The 22,638-nt window shown below is 39.0% G+C and overlaps 1 protein-coding gene and 1 pseudogene across 1 annotated transcript; one reads left to right on the top strand and one right to left on the bottom strand.

The window, feature by feature from the left end:
* The first annotated feature begins 9,882 nt into the window (after window positions 1–9,882).
* On the top strand, window positions 9,883–12,785 carry LOC149230518 (uncharacterized). The gene is made up of 2 exons (XM_089376067.1): window positions 9,883–10,548; window positions 11,693–12,785. Exons 1-2 carry the CDS (start codon window positions 9,973–9,975, stop codon window positions 12,599–12,601), a joined length of 1,485 nt encoding a protein of 494 aa, XP_089232193.1. The 5' UTR covers window positions 9,883–9,972; the 3' UTR covers window positions 12,602–12,785.
* Window positions 12,786–18,375: 5,590 nt separating this feature from the next.
* The window catches only part of LOC149230517 (wall-associated receptor kinase-like 20), a 41,818-nt pseudogene continuing 37,555 nt past the window's right edge, over window positions 18,376–22,638 (bottom strand).

Here is a 22,638-nt window from a genome sequence, read left to right as displayed (position 1 = left end):
GGTACCGATGAATAGAAGAAGTTGCTTGGGGTATAGACCAAGGATGGCTTCTATGACTTTGTATCCCAAAGATCCGAATGTGAAGCATGAGGATGTGGAGCAAAGAGGACTTGGGAGTGTGACTCAAACAACGAAGGAAAGGAAGTTGGTTGACTTCGTTGCAAGAGCTGGAAAGAAGGATAAAGGAAGTGAGAAGACAACCTCACGAACATGGAGACACTTGTTGGGAGCATCTTCTACTAATGATCTTCACGATGGAGTTGCAAATGAAGGGAGTCCGAGTACTACTTCAGAGGCAGTGGTTGATGAGGATTATGGAGGTAGAGATCCTGCTGGGATAGTGGACTTTTGTAGATATGCTATGGGCATATATGACTTTCATTTGACAAGGGACAAGCTAGGTTAGCTTGGATGTACATGTGAGGAGATTGAGGCTGTGCATAGATACTTGAGGACACAACATCAATCTGACACATGGGTGGATGAGAGTCAGGGAGGAAACTTCCTGGCCTTCCTTTCTCTATAGATAACCTTGGAGGAAGGTTGGTGTGGAGGCCTTGGTAGGGAGGAACCACACCAACTTTGAAAGGGGCCTTGGGGAAGGCTTCTTTATGACAGATTGCAGACTTGGATATAGATGGCCAGAGGTTGGGATGGAGTCTACATGGGTTGGACATCATGGACAACTAGAGTCATGAACATCAGGTTGATTATGTGGAGCATGTTGCAGATGGGATGGAGTTTCCATGGACCTAAGCATGGAATGAGTGATAGATTCTTGATGAGTCCGAGATGTAGCAGAAGTCAAGGAAAGACTTGTGATGGCATAAGGATGTGCATTCTTATGGTTTGGGCATATGGTTGGACTGATCACCCGACTAGTTCGAGTCATGAGGGGTACCAATGTGCAGAGATATGTTGGCATTAGTCGAGACATGGTAACACATATGTGTTGGCATCTGACAGGGAGACTACATGGAGGAGGGACACATGATGAGGTCGACACGAGATGTTGCAGTGGAGATTGTGGCAGAGGGGTCGATGATCATGGATCGAGATGATATCTGATGGAGAGCATACCGTTGAGGTGCATACCTTGGTATGGTGAGCTTGGTGGCAGTTGGTCACTAAGTTGAGGCATGATGGAGATGAGGCTCTACATATGTTGCAGGGATGTTTGCCTTATGTGGAGAAGTCAACATCATGGATGGTGATGATCTTGGTGGATGGCTACCAAGATGGTATGTTGTCGAGGACGACAATGATTTCAGGTGGAGGAGGATGTAAGGCCTTCGGGCAATAGTGCAATGGGCACCGGGCGAAGTCGTCGTGCACGAGGGCGCGGGCGGGTGCGCGGGCGCACGACGGGCATGCGCTGAACGGGCGAGCGATGTTTCTGCGAGCTGAAATGCGACGAAACGGTGAACGTGTGCGACACTTGGAAAAACAATGGAACGATGGCACCTTTATACAACGACTTGGAGGAGGATTGCGCTGAGGGAAGGCTGACTCGTAAAGGAGTGTTTTAAGGGTGCGTTGAAGCTGTTTTGGGGGTCGGCCAAGGGGCTACCACCCACATGTAACCCACACTAAAATGCATATAAGTATATGAGCGTTGGAGCTCATAAGGCATCAACGCATTCACTCACACATCTTCGCAAGGAACAAGAAGACAAGTGCGCAGTTAAGAGGGAGCTGCGCATATCTCATGCGCACTGCTCTAAGAGGATTGTACGCTTGGGTGTAGTCTTGGAATTAAGTCGAAGGTTGGGCAAGTGTGCCCGGGGTGGATTCTGAAGTACGGTTTTGGTGTAAGACTTGGCATGGGATTTTAGGTGGCTTGGGTGAGCACCGTCCTTTGTGCAAGAGGTGCACAAGACTGTTGTAAAAGGCAAGTTTGCCTCTCTTTGTAAATTTGGTTAAGTGTGAGACTTGGTTCGGCCAAGACACACTTGTATGTTGTAAACTGATATTCTTAATATATTGTCGGGCAGACTCACATTACGGGGAGTTGCCCCTCCCCTTTATACTTGTTGCAATTGTTGATGTTCTTGTTATAATTGCATGATGATAATGAATGAGTATGGGCTTCATTAAGTATAAAGGATAATTGCATGTTTACTTGGTTGCGAAACACAAGCTAAGTAATGTTAATGTGAAAGTAGGCGTAGTCCATGGATGTTAGTATTGGTGAAAAGAAAGCGTTTGGTGGTGCCGCACCTTGCTACAAGCGGTTGGAAGACTACCGCAGGTGTAGGGGTGTGACGGGGGGGTGGAGGGGGGGGAGGTTATCATCATCTTCAGGTAAGGAGCCATAGTCTTCCAGAAGACGGGAAGTGATTGAGGGCCAATGAGGTATGATGTCCTGAAAAATGCAGCGATTACGGGCAATCCAGATCGCCCAACAAATGAGGAGAGGAAGATTCCTAGCCTTGGTCGGGGTCGCGGTGGTCCACCATGTGGTCCAAGCTTCCATTACTGTCAAGCCCTGCCATTTGCATTGGGGGATGCTTGTTGAAAGGATGGATTTCCAGAGGTCCTGAATGACCGGGAAGGTAAGAAAGAGATGATCTATTGATTTGGAGTTGTTCTTACAAATGCAGCACAAAGTAGGTCCATGTTGAGCTCTTTTGATTAGATTGTCTCCCGTGGGTGCCTTATTTCTTAGAACTGTCCACATGAATAATTTAGTTTTGGGTGGCGCCTTTAATTTCCACAGGTTTTTCCACCAGTGTTTAATAGCCCGTGGTCTATGAACAATAGCTAAGTAGAGATATCCCTCCTTAGGAGAGTATACCCCATTTTTAGCATGCGCCCAAATTATCTCATCATCCCCTTCAACAATTCTGGTGTGTGATTCTGTCAGTGCTATTGTATAATCTTTCCATTGTTGATGCCAGATCTGTGGGATGTGTAGTCTATGAGCAGATTTCCAGGCCTGATAAAATAAGGTGGTGTGCTCCAGATCTACAATGTGACTGATATGTGTGATGCCCGAATTAGTAAGGTGTAGCATGAGGTCCTGAGGTAGTCTGTGGGCATTACCGCATCCTATCCAAGGGTTTAATCTGATGCAGACTGATGTGCTAGATTGGATTTTCCATGTGATCCCTTCTTGGATAATAGGCATGGAATTTATCGCAGCTTTCCAGATGATTGAGATCCCTGTTTTGTTCTAGATTAGCTGTCGGAGCCAGTCCATCAGATTTAGGGGGGATATGTATTTTGAATAAGCCACCGTTGTCCATAGGCTGTTTGTGGTGTGTTAGTGTCAGTCTTTGCAGCCTTCCACCAGTGATCAAACATGCTCTTACAAAGTGGTCTTAGGGTGTCAAAGTCAAATTTTGTCATTTTAGTGAGTCTTCAAGTAAAATTTGGTTCCTCCTTGTCCCATTGGGTGGTTTCAATTCACTTTCAATTGCATTGTAAATTCCTTCAAGCTAAACGTGGATGCATCCCAAGATGCCAAATAACTTGAAATTGACCCAAAGGAATCCATTGCAGGAAGTCTTCCAACCATCCATATCCACAACCACAATGTCTTGAAGGAATCCACACACTTCATGAACAATGTATCCCACTCATCCAACAAGGTTCTTGTACCAAATGCAAACTTCATTGCCCAAAATGCTATGTGGGAGCACCCATGTTGTTGTTGAGAGTCAACTATAGAGAATGCAAAGGTGAGGTGTTTGGTCCATCGTTTGACCATGCAACATGCATAACCAATTCAAGTGCCTCATGCCTTACCCAAAACTATGGAAGCCCATGTATCCATCTCAAAGCCCATGAAACAATTGAGTCATGCGATCCAAATATATGCCCACTAAAAACATGCACATTGGTTCATTTCTACACTCATCCAAGTTTCATTTAGGCTACCAACAAATGATCATAAAATCATACCACTGGATTGGGCCAACTCATTCAATATGCAACATTGGTAGGCTAGTTCCACTTAGTCACAAAGGCCCTTACAATCTCCCCCCCCATCTTTTTGTTCACCACCCTTGGTGAACATAATTGAAGCCTCTACATAATTATGTTATTTTGCTTAGACACACAAATGTACCATTCCTTTGGGAAGTATCGGTGCCACAAACCCTGAAAAACTCATATGATCAATTAGTTGCATTATCAATGATTTATTCACTAATAACCTTCATTGAATGGGTAACTCAACCCTTTCATTTAAGCCATGGAGATGCATAATTCTCATGTTCGTTCAACACCAACCTTGCATATTCTATTAGGCCCACATGAGTTTGTCACTACACCTTTCCATTGCCACACCTTAACAATGAACATGTGTGTCCATCTTCCATCTAATACAATACATTATCATTTCATTGGCACACCATCTACAATACACTTTTAAACTTGCCTATTTATTTGTCCATCTAATACCATGCATTACTATTCCATTAACACATCATCAACAATAAAATTTTGAAACAACTTGCTTACTTGTTCATCCAAGACAATATATTGTCATTCCATCAACACATCCTCAAAGCACCACGGGACAAATTGAGCTCTCTAAACCAATAAGGTGATCTATCCTAGACCAACCTAATAAAGAGTCACTAAGTGTTCATCAGACTTAGGCAACCATCCCATACTAGTTCCCTAAGTGCATCGTCACACTTCTATTGGTTTGCCCAACCCATCCATGTTCCACACACCTCCAAGGATATCCTTTTTTACCATTCATCATTCATCACTTTTTTTTGGTCTCTTCATACATCTTGTCCAACTTTGGTGCACAAAGGTATCATAATGCTGGGAAGCTCTACTAGGAACCTTGCCTTAATCAACTACGGAAATTTGTGCACCATCCAAAACTACCCCTTTTGTTGGCCCCATCCATTAAATGTATTCCATTAATTTTACTATAGGAACACACCAATATCCATTTTTTATTCACTGGTTTTGTCCTAACCTGTTATAGACATTTTTGTGCCTTACAGCATGAAGCATGAAATGTCAATAATCTAAGGGATCCAAAGTCCCTAAACATGTTGTTCTTACCCCTAGAGGAACAAGGTCAACAAACCACAGCACTTCAGATCAGTTCTCCACCTGAAAACACTCAAAAACAAGCAATTTCAGGATCATGTCAACTGCTCCACTGAGCATCTGCGCTGAATGTCAACTGCTCCACTCTGTACCTGCGCTGAATGTCAAATCTAATGAAGGCTACCTGCACTGGGCGAGATTGGCCAAGTGGCACAGTCATTCTGCAAGGTGTCAGGTGCCCAGGAAGCTTCTAAAATGACACTTGGATCAGCAAATTCGCCCTATGATGAGTAAGAGGTCCTTAAACTCCAAGTGGAAGCTAGGATCTCCAAGTGGACTCAAGAACTGGAGTATAACTGAAGAGGGAGAGGACACAAGTCAACTTCATGTCAGTCTCAAGCTGACTCATCCTTTCTCCAAATATCCTATATATAGAGCTCTCTCATGAGGTCTAAGGGGGCTGGAATTTTGTGAATGTAAGGAAGTGCTGTTGGTTTGTGTATAGAACTATTGGGTGATTGCTTTGAAGGAGGTGAAGAGGAGATTTCTTTCTGCTGGGAGGTGTTGCTGGATTGGGCCTCTTATGGTTGTAACACTCTCAGAACTTTACTTCTTCCATTAATAAAGCATTTGAGGTTCTTCTATATGCATGTGTCTTTGTGGCGTATTGATGCTTGTATATTTGATTTATTCTAATCCTTGAATCAATTATGGATGTATGCTTCTTGTAGTTTCCTTTTCTTGTGCTTTTGCAGGATCTTTGTGTAGCTGGGCCAGTGAAAGAGCAAGGAGCTGGGAGTAAGCAGCAAAGAGGGAAGATTGGATCAACCATTAGCGGAAGATAACGGTTAGTGGATCTCTTCCTCCTCTCTCTTACATCTCATAAAGAAGTAATCTTGAATAGCTTTGCATTCAGTTGTTGCTGAGGTACTATCACCCTTAGAGTGGGATAGGGTCATTCCGTATTGGATACTTTTCCCTACAACATAACCTTGCTTAAATTGCACCATCACTAGGATCACCTTTTACATATCATCGTGTGCTCAAATCATCACAACCATCTCATCGTGCACTTAGCTTGCCTCTATTACACTTTGGATAATCGCAAACCATCTAAAAAGTCTTGGTTCTCTCTTGTAAGTCCAAAATAACAACCATCTATCATTGTTTCATTTCCACATCTATCCATCACCACTACAATAAATCCACCAATCACATCCATCCTTCATGTTGTTCCAATAGCCACCACCTTTGCTCCACAACTATGTTCATCACTTTAACTTCGACACTCTAAATCCATTAGTCAACACAAATGTTCTCAACATGTAGCTTCCACGTGCAATGTCACTCAACCAACTAGTTTGACCATCAAATTGAGCCTCCTCACCAATGACATATACCTTTGTTGTTGCTAAAATAAATGTTTCAACACCATGTCTCACATGAAACACTTTCTTCTACCAAATTCTACACTAATTCCACAAAGGCGGCAATTGTGAAAAAAAAATCACTTAACTCTTTTTCTCCTTTGATACCACCTGCCACAGAGATGACAATGGTGAAGATCAACCCACACAAATCCTTTTTACTTAGTGATGATACCACTTGCTACATAGGTGTTAATGGTGAAGAGTAACCATCACAACTCTATTTTCTACTCTCATACCTCTTGTCATGGGTTTAGACAATTGTCTAGTATTTTTCCCTTTTTCTTGTCTAATTCCATGTGGCATTTGCTAGTTGAGTCAATCTGAGTAGCTCATGGACCCCAATCCACCAAATTATGCCCACTATGGGCCCCACACTTCACTGAAAATCCATGTGCACTAAGTTACATCAACAAACACTTAGATAACTATCCATCATAGTAGTTAACCATTCCATTACACAAACATAACTTAACCAATATATGTTCCAATGACGATTTGCTAATATTAGCTTAGTCATTCATGAGTAATAATTCTGCCAAATCATTGTGTATTAAAACATGAACCAATGACAATACAATATATGACCATTTATAGTGGGAATTTATTGTTTCATCTAGGGGGAAATTTACTCGAACCATTCAATAATCAAGTCCATAAATAATTACAGTAACTAAGGTGTTGGCCTTTGCTCAAAGTACACAAAGGCCAAGATTTCTTTACAACAATAAATAAACAATGACTTGAACATACTCTGCCAGAAGTTAAATGGTTGTTGCAACAATATTTCACATAGCTAACAATGTTTCACAAAACAATCCTATACAACAAGTATGTACCTTGCTCCAATGAACACAATTCATTTGATAAAGGAACTGTTGAGGATCGCCATACCCAAAACTCAATCTTAACTCTATGAAAACCTTGCCATACACTTAGCCCATCTCGTGAAAACTTCATTCAACCATTTAATGCATTATCCATCACTTGAACATCATCTCCACTTCCTCCATCCAATTTACAAAAGAACTCTTAGTCCACTACAAAATGTGGATATCCATATGTTTTTTCCCTCAAAAATGAACTAACCCATATGCTTTGCTCAAAGCATGCCAACTTGGTTCCTCTTTAGCCCATTCATAGGCCCTCGCCTACTTTCAAGCGTATAGTTTCCTTGAAGTCAAATCTTGACTTGTCCCAACAAGCCCAACATCATGGCGCTGACTCCAACGATGGTGCTACAAGACATTATCTAATTGCTCGCTCCACAACTACAACTCCAAGGAAGCAATTGACAACAAACACAATGGATCCTACTCATCCCATCGAAGAAGGATCTTACACCCAAGGCAAGCCTCCTTAATATGTTAGGTGGGTGTGCCCAAGTTATTGCTGAGAGTTGCCTAAAGCCATAACCATAGGTTAAATGTTTGATCCATTGTCCAACCATGCATGCATCACCAAGTCATGTGTATCACAACTTAGCCAAAACCATGGCAAGGCCAAGCTTTTGTCTCAAAACCCACGATACAAATATCTTGTGTGGTTCTAAGGACCACCTACAAAAGGCATGCACATTGGTTCCTTTACATGCTCATTCAAGTTTCATTTATGATGCCAACAAATGCTCACAAAGTTATCTCACTTCATTGAGTCAACTCATTTAACATGCAACTTCAACCAACTAGTTCCAGGTGGTTATAAAGGCCCTTACAAGGAGGGAGAGGCCAAGCAAGCACACATATTAACCTTGTAACTAGTCAATTATTATATTGATAAGGGGGGCACCACCTTTATAAACACTCATTGACATAAATATCATAATATATTAATACCTATATAATGCAACACACCACCATATCAAATTGTGAAACATGTTTAAGTGCTATTGACAACTCTCTATAACTAAAAAACCCACAATGTGTAGAGTAGTTGGGTTGTCTGGGCTTTAGTCCCTATTAGGCCATTGGTTCAAATATAATGGGGACGGGTTGAGTGTGGGAGCTACATGTGGGGGATAAAAACTATCTAATGGGGCATCCAAGCTCAACTGAGTTTTAGAGAATACTAAAATGTTGCAAGTGGGTAGATTGTTCTTCTATGCAACACCGGGGTCGTCCGTGACCTAGGCTTAGCCTAGTTGAAAAACAAAAACAAAAACAAGACAACTCTCTATAACAAATCCTCTTTTACATTAAAATAATAAGGAGACTAGTATGTATTGCTATCACACTGTTATATGATTTAAAAGTTAAAATAATGCAACACAATTAATTTTGTATGATTAACTCATACATATTGATTATAATATTTGTAAAATCAATATCACTCATTTATATATATATATTAATTTATCAAATATCAAAAAAGATTAAATATAAATTATATTTAAAATATAAAAATTTATTAAATGTTTTTTTTAATCTCCTTTCAAATTGATAAATTATAGGTTAAAATGAATCTAGATAAATGCTATCTCATTGTTTAGTCATATCATTTTTTTTAAATAACAAAAAGTATTTTATTATCATCCACTTAAATCACTTTGACTTGTATAACACCTTAAACCCAAAGGAAAACAAGTCCTTTTTAAGGTTATAAGTTTGAATTTGTAAACATAGACATTAATGGAATGAATATACAAAAGAAATCTTTGTTCTATAACACTAGGTTTAATATATAAATTTGATGTTTTCTTACTTTTTGTTTTAAAATTAAATTATTATTATTAAAATATTAAATTAATTTAAATATTATTATTATTATTTTATTATTATTGATATATAAATAAATGAATAATATTTTAATGTTTACGGAACTAAAAATAGTTTATAAAACTAATAATCTTTTTTTTTTTTACAATAGTATATAGTTTTAAATATTGCGAGTTTTATGGAACTAAAAATAGTTTATAAAACTAAAAATAGTTTATAAAACTAACAATCTCTTCTTTTTTTACAATAGTATATAGTTTTAAATATTGCGGGTTTCATGATTATCTCTGATGAAAAAAATTACCTATCATGAAAATGATCATAGATGAATGACTTACTTAAATCAGTTAAATCCCAAAAAAATGATATCTAATATATAGTTTGTGTTATTTTTACAATAGTATATATTTTGTGTTTAATTAAGAAAAAATTGTAATAATATAATTATACTTGTCATTAATTAATTATATTATCATTTTTAAATTAAATTCAATAATTCGTGTACAAATCTTAATATTTCATAAGTCGATTTCTTTTAGTGACACAAATGCTATTATCGAACGTGTTGAAAAGCGCCAACAGTCTTGATTCAAACCTCCTCCTATCAGGGAATCTTCATGGTCAAGATCTTGATTCCAACGGCTATATCTAACGTATGTAATCCTTAAATTCTCCTCTTTCTCTCTTTTCAACCAAATATTATATCAATCAAACAAATTCGAACGCTTTGATCCTCCTTTCCCTCTCCTACCAACACATCGCTGAAAGTTCTGCAGGACCTTATACCCTGTTCCGAGTTCGCTTAATCTATCATGGCTGATGCCGGTCGCTCTAAATCCAAGTCTCGCAAAAGGCTAAGAGCATGCACTACACAGAAAAAACAGAATGCCAACACTTCAGAGAAGGTAGACATCCAAGAACGAAGGAGATCCGCCAGGATTTCGGAGCGTGGTGCAGAGCCCAGTAGTGATAATAACAATGAGGAGATGGAGCCTGGTTACTTTGCAATTTCGGAGATGGAGCCTGGTTATTCTGCAATTTCGGAGAGACCAAGAGCAGCCATGAATTCTTCCCCAAGCTCACAGAGTCTTAAAGCCCAGAAAAAAACAAAGAAGAAAAAGAGAAATACGGTTATCATAAATGCGGTTTCTGAGTCGGATTCCGAGAAAGAGGTAATAGAGGTAGCAGATGAGGGCGAGTGTTCGAATCCCGGAAGCAGTGATTTAGGCAACGGTGGGTCAACGAATAAAACACGAGTGAACAAAGGCGTGCCGCTGCTGGGAGGGACGAGCTGCAAGGGATGGACCAAGGATCAGGAGATTGCACTGCACAATGCTTATTACACAATCAAGCCAGTACCCAACTTCTGGAAGGAGATAGCTAAGCTGGTATGCCCAAATCTACGCAGTGCCCTCTTCCTTGCAAATTTTTTTTTGGGGGGTCTTTCGTCTTTACCCCATTTTTGTTCATGGGGTGTGTGGGGAGCGCTTATAATCTAATTAATAATTAAAAAAAAAAATTACACCTGGCCAAGAAAAACTTAACCAACAGCTGAAACTTCTGCCGGACCTTACTCCCTGTTCCGAGTTCGCTTAATCTATCATGGCTGATGCCGGTCGCTCCAAATCCCAAGTCTCGCAAAATGCTAAGAGCATGCACTACACAGAAAAAACAGAAGGCCAACACTTCAGAGAAGGAAGGCGTCCAAGAACGAAGGAGATCCGCCAGAATTTCGGAGCGCGGTACAGAGCCCAGTAGTGATAATAACAATTCGGAGATGGAGCCTGGTTACTCTGCAATTTAGTATAGACCATGGTTAACTTTACTGCTGAGATGCTCGAATAGATATTTAGCTAGTCTTGTAAGCACTATTCATCGTCCCTCATGGTGATCCTTACATACAATCTGCATTTGTTTAGGTATGTCTTCAGGGACAAGCTTCCATGTTAAAGCTCAAATTTCAGCTGGACACTTGGTGGGGTCCTTGTTATACTGATGGCACTTCCTCAAGGGAAATGCTATTTCCAACATTATAGCAAAGTTAGTCATCACTGCGGGCGTGTTATATCTGGGTATCGAGCGGCCATGTTAGGCCGCATTAACTTTGCTATAGGGTTGGATATCCGCATTAACTTTGCTATAGGGTTGGATATCCACATTAACTTTGCTATAGGGTTGGATATAAGAGTCGCCCTTCCTCGATTTAAACTGTGGTCAAATTCATTGTGAACTTTTATCATTTCAATGTCCTGCTCGATACCCCGATATAACACGCCGTTTTTTTCCCTAGTCATCACCGCGCGTGTTATATCTGGGTATCGAGCGGTCATGTCAGGCGGCATTAACTTTGCTATAAAGTTGGATATAGGAGTCGCCCTTCCTCAATTTAAACTTTGGTCAAATTCATTGTGAACTTTTATTTAAACTTTGGTCAAATTCATTGTGAACTTTTATCATTCCAATGTCTTTTAATACCACTAGTTGATTTATAAGATATATGATTATTTTTATTTAACATTATTTGTTCTGCAGGTTCCAGGCAAATCATCCAAGGAATGTTTCAACAGATTTTATTCAGCCTATCCTACCCCACCTGTTACTCAGCCACGTTCAAGAATGAATAGGAAAAATTGCGACTCTCCTATCAGGTCAATTGCAAATGACTTCAATACATTGCTGAAGTCAGCTGGGTCTAGTGGTGGAAGGTCTGGCAGCAGTAGACAGAAAATTTTGCATGCACGAAAGACTGTGAGGCAGATACTAAGGCAACATAAGAAGGCTGATAAAGGGTATGAAGCTGACTTATTTTCTGCAATAGAAAATGTTGATCCATCAATGCAGTCTTTCTTGCTTCCAACTACTACACCTGTCACACCAGATGGTGATCATCAGGCTGGTGGGCATTCAACGTCTGACCAGACTCTATCATGTTGTAGGCCAAAATCATTGTCTAGATTTTCAGCAGATTCCCACCGGCAACTTCAAAAGAAGCTTCTGAGCCCTGAAGTGCTGAAACAAATAAAGAACCCTGCTCTTCATGATAAGTATATTGATTTGTTACATTCTAGGGAGGCTGCACGGAAAAAGGCTTGGGCCCAGAATACAAAATTCCAGTCAAATAATGTCCAAACATTGCCACAAACAGATGCCGTTGGTGCAGCAAAAGCTGCTGTAGTTGCCGAGGCTCAACAGGTGCTCCGACAGTCACAGACTAATGAAAAAAAAAACTGGTTAGGTATTCAATATCACACATGCGGTGAAAACGGTGAGGAAGAGTGTGAGGAAGATAATGAAGATGCTGATGAAGAAGAAATGGAAGATTTGGATAAAAACTGGTTAGGTATTCAATATCACACATGCGGTGAAAACGATGAGGAAGAGTGTGAGGAAGATAGTGAAGATGCTGATGAAGAAGAAATGGAAGATTTGGATCTGAGTTAAAGATGTATCATAAGTTCTACTGTACTTTATTTGTAAATGGAAGATTTGGATCTGAGTTAAAGATCTATCATAACTTTTACTTGTACTTTATTTGTATTGGTCTCCGACTAACTTTTTAACCAATCCAGATTATTACTGGCCATCGTCTAAAAGGGGCAAAGCTAGGTCAATAAGATTTTTAAATTGAAAAAATTTAACTTTAGTTTTCAAAATTGAGCAAATAATAATTGATATATTAAATTTAAGTTTTTTAGTGTTTTGTTTAATGTTTTTAAATTTTTACATATTGCCAAGTTTTAATGTAGAAGACTGTCTTGCAGTATAAGATTAGTTTTTTGTCTATTTTTGTGTCATGTGGCAAAATGAGGTACATTTTCAGAATTTATGCTTAGATTATCATAGTGGAAGACGTTGTCAGTGAATGTCTCGAAGCCAATAACGAGATTCAAACGTCACCTGAAAATGTCTTCCACTGTTCAAAGCATAAATTTTGAAATAAAATGCCCTGTAGTTGGGTATTACTTGAGATTGTGCTTGCCATCAAGTTTTGGGACAATATGCTCCCAAGTAGTGAACTTATTTTCTTGAGCTTTGATGCAATTCTTACATATCAATCTAAAATGTAGTGCTCAAGTTGAAAATAGTATGCAATGCAATTACATAATTTATATGAGATAGAAGCAATCAATCACCCTACAATTCTGAAATAAAATGCCTTGTAGTTGGGTATTACTTGAGATTGTGCTTGCCATCAAGTTTTGGGATAATATGCTCCCAAGGGGTGAATTTATTTTCTTGAGCTTTGATGCAATTCTTACATATCAATCTCCCTATACCTAAAATGTAGTGCTCAAGTTGAAAGTAGTATGCAATGCAATTACATAATTTATATGAGATAGAAGCAATCAATCATCCTACAAGACCCCTCGAGTTTGGTGATAGAATATGGCTATCAACAATTTTCCCATGCAACTAAAACTGGCATTGCCACTTTGATGTTCATCACTTCTTCACATGTAATCACAATTCGATTGTTTCAGCTCATTATTCCACGGCTCAACTAACTTACCATATCTACACTCACTCTAATGTAAGTTTGTCCATAAAAGAAATAACTCAATTACTAATCATTAGAGGCTCTATAATATTTGAACATAAAATTATATGGAAAAGAAATTCCATCATCTATCCAAATGTTCTCCTTGTAGCCTCTCAATATGCAATACTATAAGATTATATATAAAAAAAAAATCCATCATCTATTTGAATGTTCTCTTATAAACTCTCAATATGCAAAACTATAAAAGGGATACAAATGAACTTTGAAGGAAATGAACTTAACAAAAAAAATACAAGGTTAGCATTTAATGGAGGTTTTCAGTGTTCAAAAACTGCACAGTGGTATTTTCAGATAGCTAAAAGCAGAAAAAATTAGTACCATTTTATCCAAATTAGTACCATTTCATCAATTTCCTAACAAATTAAAAAACACTAGTAAAAAAATTAGTACCATTTCATCAATTTCCTTAGACAGGGAAGTTAGGGCCATTTTTAGTTTTTATTACAGCGTTGGAATAATAATATTATATCAATCAATGGAAAGTTGCAGCGAAAAGAAAATAAAGGAAAGTTGCAGTGAAAAGAAATTTGAGAGGGAGGCAGCTCACTTTGTAAGAGGGAACTGCTTTGAAAATTGTGGAGATGTGTCTCATTTGTGAGGTATAAATGGAGTTGTCCACTGAGGCGGAGGAATGGTTTGGATGGTCAAACGTGGCCGGAATCTGTGTAAAATTTTTTCAAAAAATCTTGTAGAGGAAGTGTTTGAATAGTGTTTTTGATAGTGGAAATGGATTCAGCACCATCAAAAACGTCTAGGACACCTAAAATTTTGAAGTTTAACAGCTATAACTTTTGTAAATCCTTGCTAGATTTTCTCTAAATATGACTGGAATTTCTATAACTTTCCGGACAATTAGCCCAGCTAATTAAACTACACGGTACAAATAATGATGTGGCTTGGGAAAAAGCCAACCCCACCTTCCGTTTTTCCCAAATTGCCCTTTTCCCAAGTTGGCCTATCTTTCTTTTGTGCAATGTTGTTCTTATGTGCATAGTTCAATCTCTTTCGATTTCGAAAAATAAGTCTTTATGGATAAAAAAATATTTATTTTTGAAGTGAAAGCTTCAAATCGCTAAAATAAAGACTAGCAGGAAAAAATTAGTACCATTTCATCAATTTCCTTAGACGGGGAAGTTATGGCCATTTTAGTTTTTATTACAGCTTTGGAATAATAATATTATATCAATCAACGCAAAGTTGCAGCGAAAAGAAAATAACTGTCACTTTGAGAGGGAGGCAGCTGACTTTGTAAGAGGAAACCGCTTTGAAAACTGTGGAGATGTGCCTCATTTGTGAGGTATAAATAGTGATGTGGCTTGGGAAAAAGCCAACCCCGCCTTCCCTTTTTCACAAGTTGGCCTATCTTTCTTTTGTCCAATGTTGTTCTTATGTGCATAGTTCAATCTCTTTCGATTTCGAAAATGGGTCTTTATGGATAAAATAATATTTATTTTTGAAGTGGAAGCTTAAGTAATATAACTATTTATTTAACAAATAATTTTGATTGAAGAGGTACCATGAAATTTTTAATCAATTATCCCGCAGTTCCAAATTTGGTGAAATAGAGTTATCATTGACACGTCTTTCCTGTCCTGCTTTCGAAAATCTTTTTTTCTTCAGAGAGAAAAAACATCCTAGTTTATATTCTCTTAATATAAAGTTCAACTCAGTTTCGATTTTTTTTTTTCTTTTCACAGAGAAAATCATGATATGGCCGAAGCCCGCAGATTTTTTTTACATATGGCCGAAGCCAGCAGATTTTTTTTACATATGGCCGAAATCAGCAGATGAGCAGATTCTTACAGCATAGCCGTTACATATATCACCATAACGAAGGGCCTCAACGAAGCACCTCTGCAGGAATCGAGCCTGGCTGGGGGGTGCGAAAGCCACAGGCAAAGGGGCAAATTTCATCGGTCATCTACAGTTGCAATTTTTTTCTGAAAATTAGAAATTACATGAAATTTTAACAAAATTTGAGAGACCGTGATTGCACCGGATCAAATTTTAGCTTATTAATGGCCGAATCGAACCGAATTGCCAAATTTTCGAATTGTTCAACCCGATTCGATCGAATTTGGTAACTATGGCTAACCCATTAGGCCTGTCTTCTGTGTATGAATAATCAACACAACTTACCAACCTTGACATCCAAATTCTGATGCCATTAGTAAGTTCCAGAATTTGGTATCATAAATATAAGGTGATAATAACACAACCAATGCACTTTACAATAATGATGCAATCTTTAACATCATATAATAATTGTAAGCAAGAAATTAACTAACAGAATATAGTACATTGTCAGAAGTAAAGGGACAAATCACATGCAATATCAAGAGATTGTTGCTCACATGCATTTGTTGTTGCCTGCAAGCATTTCCTTCAACAAAGCACATGATTTCCTAGTCAATGTGATTCTAAAAGAAGGATAAGTCATTGTTCACAACGTCAGTTCTTCATGTAAGTTTAAATAAGGCAGCAATAATGGTGGAGGTGGAGCTAGGTTGAGATCAATCCTGCCTTGTCTTTACCTTGGTGTAAATCCTTCATGGATCCCAGGATATCATAATATCCAGCAATAGTTGTTTTTAAAGTGCCTCCATAATCACACAATTTTGTCACAGAATATACAAATATTGCAGAAACACAACTTACCAACCTTGACATCTAAATTCTGATGCCATTATTAGTTCCTGAATCTAGTATATCATAATTGTGAGGTGATAATAACATTGTTTGATTCACAACCGATGCACAATACAATAATGATGCAATCTTTAACATGTTATAGTAATTGTAAGCAAGAAATTAACTAACAGAATATAGTACATTGTCAAAAGTCAAGGAACAGAACATATGCAATATCAAGAGATTGTTTCCCGCAAGCATTTCCTTCAACAAACCACATGACTCCCTAGCCACTGTGATTCCAAAAGAAGGCTATGTCATTTTTCATAATGTCAATGTCTTCATGTAAGTTTAAATAAGGCAGCAATAATGGTGGAGCTAGCTTGAGATCATTCCTGCCCTGTCTTTTCCTTGGTGTAAATCCTTATTCAAATTCTTCCTCAAAAATTTAGAGCATGAATCCAAGGATATCACAACATCTGGATCTGTCATTAACGGAATAACTAACACATATCTGTGACAAACGAAAGAACTTAATATTGAATTCCAACTATAACTAATAGAACCGGAACTCAGTCCTTCCATATGCTGGAGTCCCAAACCAATCCCACTTTCTTCATTGTAGATCTGGCTATACTTCTAGCGAAACTCAAATGAAGGCATTCTAATTTGGGGCTCAAGGAATCGTCAATTATTATTTCCTGGTAATATTAGATGCAATAAAGCTTCCACTCAGTGCTTTTTATTGACAAGCTTCTTTAGACAAATGATCTAGTTTTTGTCCAATTTCCTTCGTATCCTCGTATCTTTTCAAAATCCTTCTAGGAATGGTTCTAGTTCCCAGTTTCAGTTTCACATAGTGTATAAGCTTGACTTAGTCTTCATTAATATCACAAATAAAAAGATATTATTTCTACAGAGTTGCCTCAGCTCAGCTCACATTATATGAGCTCACATTATCATATAAATGAAAAATTAAGTATTTACGGGGCATGATCCTACATTTTGCCAGTGACAACAAAACCAATAATTTCGTCCCTATGAATAATGCATAGGGAGGAATAAAACCAAGAAACAGTCTGGGAAAATTTAGGAAAATTGTTCGAAAATTTGTTAATTAGGTGCCAAAACACTATTCCTGGGCCAAAATAAGAATTCAGTAATAATAGTATTGTAAGGGAAAGTGACCATAAACAACAAATCTCGAAGAAATATCTCACTCAAGCTTTATTCTCTGTGGCATTCCTGACAACATTTGTTAGTGAAATTTTACAAGTTCCTCATCATTTGAAAGATAGGAAATTGCACAATTTTAACCCAAGACAAACTTCCTCAACATATGTGCCCTCAAACTTGAATTCTCTTCGCCCAGTGTCCAATGAACTGCTTATAAAGCGAATCTAGCTTGCTTTTGCATGTTGTTTGCCATCCCTTTCGGCAGGGCGTTCTTCAAACAGGACAAACAAGTGTTAGATCTAAGTGCATCAAAGGCTGATAATGAACTGGGAAAGCATTTAGAGTATCCTCTTCACTACAGGAAGTACTAACTGTGCAATATCCCTTCACCAGATTCAAAATTTAGATCTGATCGTTATTTAATATGAGAACTTAAAAGTAGTGGGCCGATTTGCTTCATGAGATATGGGAATAATGCTGCCAGCAAATCATGTAAATAAACAGATCCATATGAATGTCTTCTTATGCTAACATTTCCCTCAAACTCAATTTCAGAATGCTACAATGGAGTATGTCTTGGAACAGATCTGCAGAAGGCTTATTCTTTAACCAATCCATTAGAGTCTCCAATCATTCCTACTACAGGCCCCCTTGCTGCTATAATAGTCTACAGGATTGGAAATAAATGATCCAATATGTGAAAGCATTAACAAGCTTGTCACTGCACTGATCAGAAGTGATTTTCAGTTTGACCCTATTCTAATATCGACCATAAGGACACCTATTCATTGTCCTCTTCAAGAATTTCAGGTTATAAGGTCATGATTCTAGCAGTTTTAGTCACCTTAAATAATGATATGCTTCAAATTAAGAAATTTGTCATGAAGTTCGCTATGATGCAAATAGAGCTTGCTGAACTCATGATTTTACAGGTTTACAGTTATAACCAAATTCGTGAATCTAGAAAGCAACTATCCAAAATCCTAACCATGTTCATAAATGAAGCCATCAAACTCGAGCAGCTCAAACAGTCATTTGTCCAGAGGACAACGGGAATTTTAGTCGCATTGCCATCCTTAAGTCGATTGCTGATTCCCCGAATATTCGGGAAATCAGCAATCGATTTAAGCTCAGGGTTTCATAGTGGGCCTCTCTTGCCTCGTCTCCTGCAAACAACTCATCGATAAAAGCGCCACTGCCTTCATGCTTTCCAGAATAGCTTGCGAAGCGTTCTCCTTCAACCGACGATCGAAAACATCCATGATCCTTCCCTGTTCCAATATATTAACCACATAGACTGCCGGATTCACATCATCGGATTCCCTGCAGAGATTAATGGCCTTCTGCGATGTCAGCAGTTCCAGCAAAACCACACCGAAGCTATACACATTACTTTTATCAGTGAGCTGGTAATTTTAATACTCAGGATCCAAATACCCCACAGTCCCTTAAGCGCATGTGGAGATATGTGACAGGTCTGACTCTGCTAGACCGGATAGCCCAAAATCCGAAACCTTGGCATTCATTTTATTGTCAAGCAAGATGTTTGTAGACTTAACATCTCTGTGATATATTGGAGGGTAGGCAGCGGAATGGAGATAAGCCAGTGCTTCTGCAGTTTGAAGAGAAATATTCAATCGAGTTCTCCAGTCCAGGAACCTTCCTTCGGAGGTCATGTGGAGATGTTAAAATAATGTCTCGTTGGGAATGTACTCATATATCAGGAGGGGTTCCTCTGCATCAACACAACAACCCAACAATCGAACCAAATTTACGTGGTTTACGTGAGATAAAATCTGAATCTCGTTCAGAACCTGCTCGATTCCTTTGATATTACCTACTTTGGCAGTTTCGACAAGGGTGCCGTCTTTGAGTATGGATTTACTTCAGGGAATTCACGGCGCTGGTGGTCCCAGTCCAAGATCTTGCGATTGAAGTTGCATGGCACGTTCAAACCTTGCTCCGTGTCCAATTTTCCTATGGGGTCAAAGGTTGTGAACCAGAAAATTCGCTCGCAGAGTGATTGAATTTGCTACAAATGAGTCGCCCCTCAGAAAATGGAGCCACAACCACCGTAGTGTAAATGTGGACAAATGTCATTATAAAGTTATTAGACAAATTTCATCGGCTCAACAAAAAGGTATCAGATTCACTGATTCAAAAGAAAGGCTGATAGCCTAATTAAACTAGCATCTTTAGTTCCAATGGTCTCCCATGGCCATTTTTCTAGATGGCTTTAAAAAGAATCGCATGGAAAAATATCTCAGATGTTGATTCAAAAAGTAACATGGATATGTAACAGGGATATGTATGATTCGAATTTAAATAGAAATACAACAACTTACAGATATAATCATAAACACAGAGATGCGGCAGAAAAATATTTCATTTCATTAATGGAAAAATACTGAATTATGCTCACTAACAGAATAGAAATAAGATAGCTTGGATGATGGTAGCTTATCTCTAAGGAGAGATGTGGCAGCTATATGCCTCTGAACTGTGTTATAATGAGGCGCAAAGGCCTATTTATTATTGAGAAACAATGGAAAACCCTAAACATCCAAAAACCTAACCCTAGGAGATGAAGCGCCAAAAATGTGGATCCTGTTTGGGTAAATTGGTACATCAACTTCCCGGGGTCGTAACTTTGACATATGATCTCCATTTGGCTATCATAATACCTCGTTTCAAAGATCTCGAAGAAAAGGCCAAAAACAAACTAAAATTTAGTTTGGAACATTTCCGATCTCACCGTTTTCCCTAAAGACGTCGTTTAGGGCCTCAAAATGGCCCCTGAAGTTCAGGACCCGAAAAACTGCCAAAAATAGTAAAATGTGTTACAATTAAGGAAACTGAAAAACTGAAAGAGATAGTGTTGGGGGTCCAAGTGGAATAGGCATGTGGCCACCAATATCCACCTGGATCATTCCTTTCCCTTTAGGAAGCAATGGTCCCCATTGCGTTGAGTGCCTCCATGAGATGGGTAACCTTCTGCTGAACTTGGTCCCTGGTGAGCCACTTGCCTTGGTGAAGGAGTTGGCAAACTTTGTCAACCCGATATAGTTGGATATTCTGCTCGCGAGTGCTCTTGATCTGTGTGTCCATGATCCGATCAGTGGTGGCTTGTTCCATGCAGTCTGGGTTTAGCTCTGTTGGTGTGAGTTGTTCTGCAATGTTAGATGTGTCCAACAATGGTGGGAAGTATGGCCGAAGGCAATCTACATTAAACACTGGGTGCAGACCAAGGAACGGTGGGATGTTAAGCTCGAAGGCATTGTCACTAACGGCCTTGGTGATGGTGTATGGCCCATATCGGAGCGGGCGAAGCTTGCAGTGGGGCCCAACAAGGCGCTCTTTCTGCAAATGAAGCCAAACTTTGTCGCCCACTTGGAACTTGTGCGACACTCGATGTTGATCATGGCGTTGCTTGTACTTAGCATTGGATCTGTCCAATATATCATGGACCTATTGGCGGATGTGTTGAATGCACTCAATGAAGTTGTTAGCCCTTTCAACTTTAGACTGCACGTGAGACGAATCTACCTGAGTGGCTGTAAATGGTATGGCCACATCAATGGGGCATAATGGTTGAAATCCCAGCCCTACCTGAAAGGGGATGTGGCCTGTTGAGCTGTGGAGAGCTCTGTTGTAGCTGTGTTGGACATAGGGGAGACTTTCATCCCATGTGCATGGATGCTTCGAGTTGTACATGCGCAGAATGTGTACGATCATTTTGTTGACAACCTCTGTTTGGCCATTAGTTTGGGGATGGAAAGTCGTGGACTTAGTGAGTTTTGTATCCAACATCGACTAGAGACTTGACCAAAATGCACTCAGGAATCTGCTATCCCAATCTGAGATAATGGATTGTGGGATCCCAAAGTGTACCCACACTCGCTCAAAGAAGAGCTTAGCAGTGGCCTCTGCTGAGATACTCTTCTTGCAGGCCGCCATGATGGCCATCTTAGAGAATCTGTCGACGACCATGAAAACAAAATCGTTGTCGTGCTTAGTAGAAGGAAGGCCCGACATATAATCCATGGAGACAGATTCCCAAGGCCGACTAGGAGTAGGTAGAGGAGTATACAGGCCTTGCTTCTTGATGGTTGGTTTGGCAATGGCGCAGGCAATGCATGATCTAATGTGTAGAAATTTTGAATAATATGACACTTATTCACAGAGATTATCCCGATTATACACTATTGCGGAATACATGCACAATACATAATCTGCTCTACGTTGATCATCAATTTAGCAACATTAAAAACAATGAAACATCAATGGCATGCACACATTAACACAGTATGTAACCTGGGGAAAGCTTACAGCCGAAAACCCCACACTATCTGTATATTAATGATTGAGAACATGTAACAATACATAGTACAATACTCCTCACAAGTATCCAGCACTATCTCCACCTGTTACACACAAAACTAGCTCAGATCCAAACAAGTCACAGGTTCAAATCTCCTCCGCTGCTTTGTCTGCCTCTATTGCACAATACCAAGTGAAAATCATCCACACTGAAAATCACGTGAGCACAGGCTATTTCACTGGGCATATACTGCACAATCCTCATGGGCATACTCAATCCATTGATTGTGCAAGATCTCATGCACAACTATAGTCACAACTGATAGCAATCTCAACCTCTAACACCTGTCTCCACTGAACTGTACATGCACTGACATGCAACTGAGTTAAATGATGTATTCTTTAGTTGCTTTATGAGTTAATAATTAATTCACACAACTCATCACTAGTCTATTTGCAGTTAGACTAATTACAACTAGTTCAACCAAGTCAAACTGAACACAACTCCATCAACTCCACATCCAACTCCACCAAACTCAACTGCTTGAGTTCTAACTGAAGTCCTGCATGCAATAGCTCAACTGACCCACAAAGAAAGCGTATTTCCTTCTGACAGCTGCATGTGCCACATCTGTAGCTCAAACTGAAGTGCTCCAAGAGGATAAGATAAAGTTTATAGTCTAAATATTATTATGAGACAATAATATTTGACTTTTCTATTTTTAGCCTGGTAGTCTAAAAATAGACTCTGATCACTCTGCTGTGAACTAGAAATAGAAGTCCGTCTATT

This window comes from Pinus tabuliformis, chromosome J (genome assembly GCF_031772625.1).
Source record: "Pinus tabuliformis cultivar Carrire ecotype Pingquan chromosome J, CPIR1, whole genome shotgun sequence".
In the NCBI taxonomy this organism is placed as follows: Eukaryota; Viridiplantae; Streptophyta; class Pinopsida; order Pinales; family Pinaceae; genus Pinus; species Pinus tabuliformis.
This window is presented reverse-complemented; position numbering and strand designations above follow the sequence as displayed.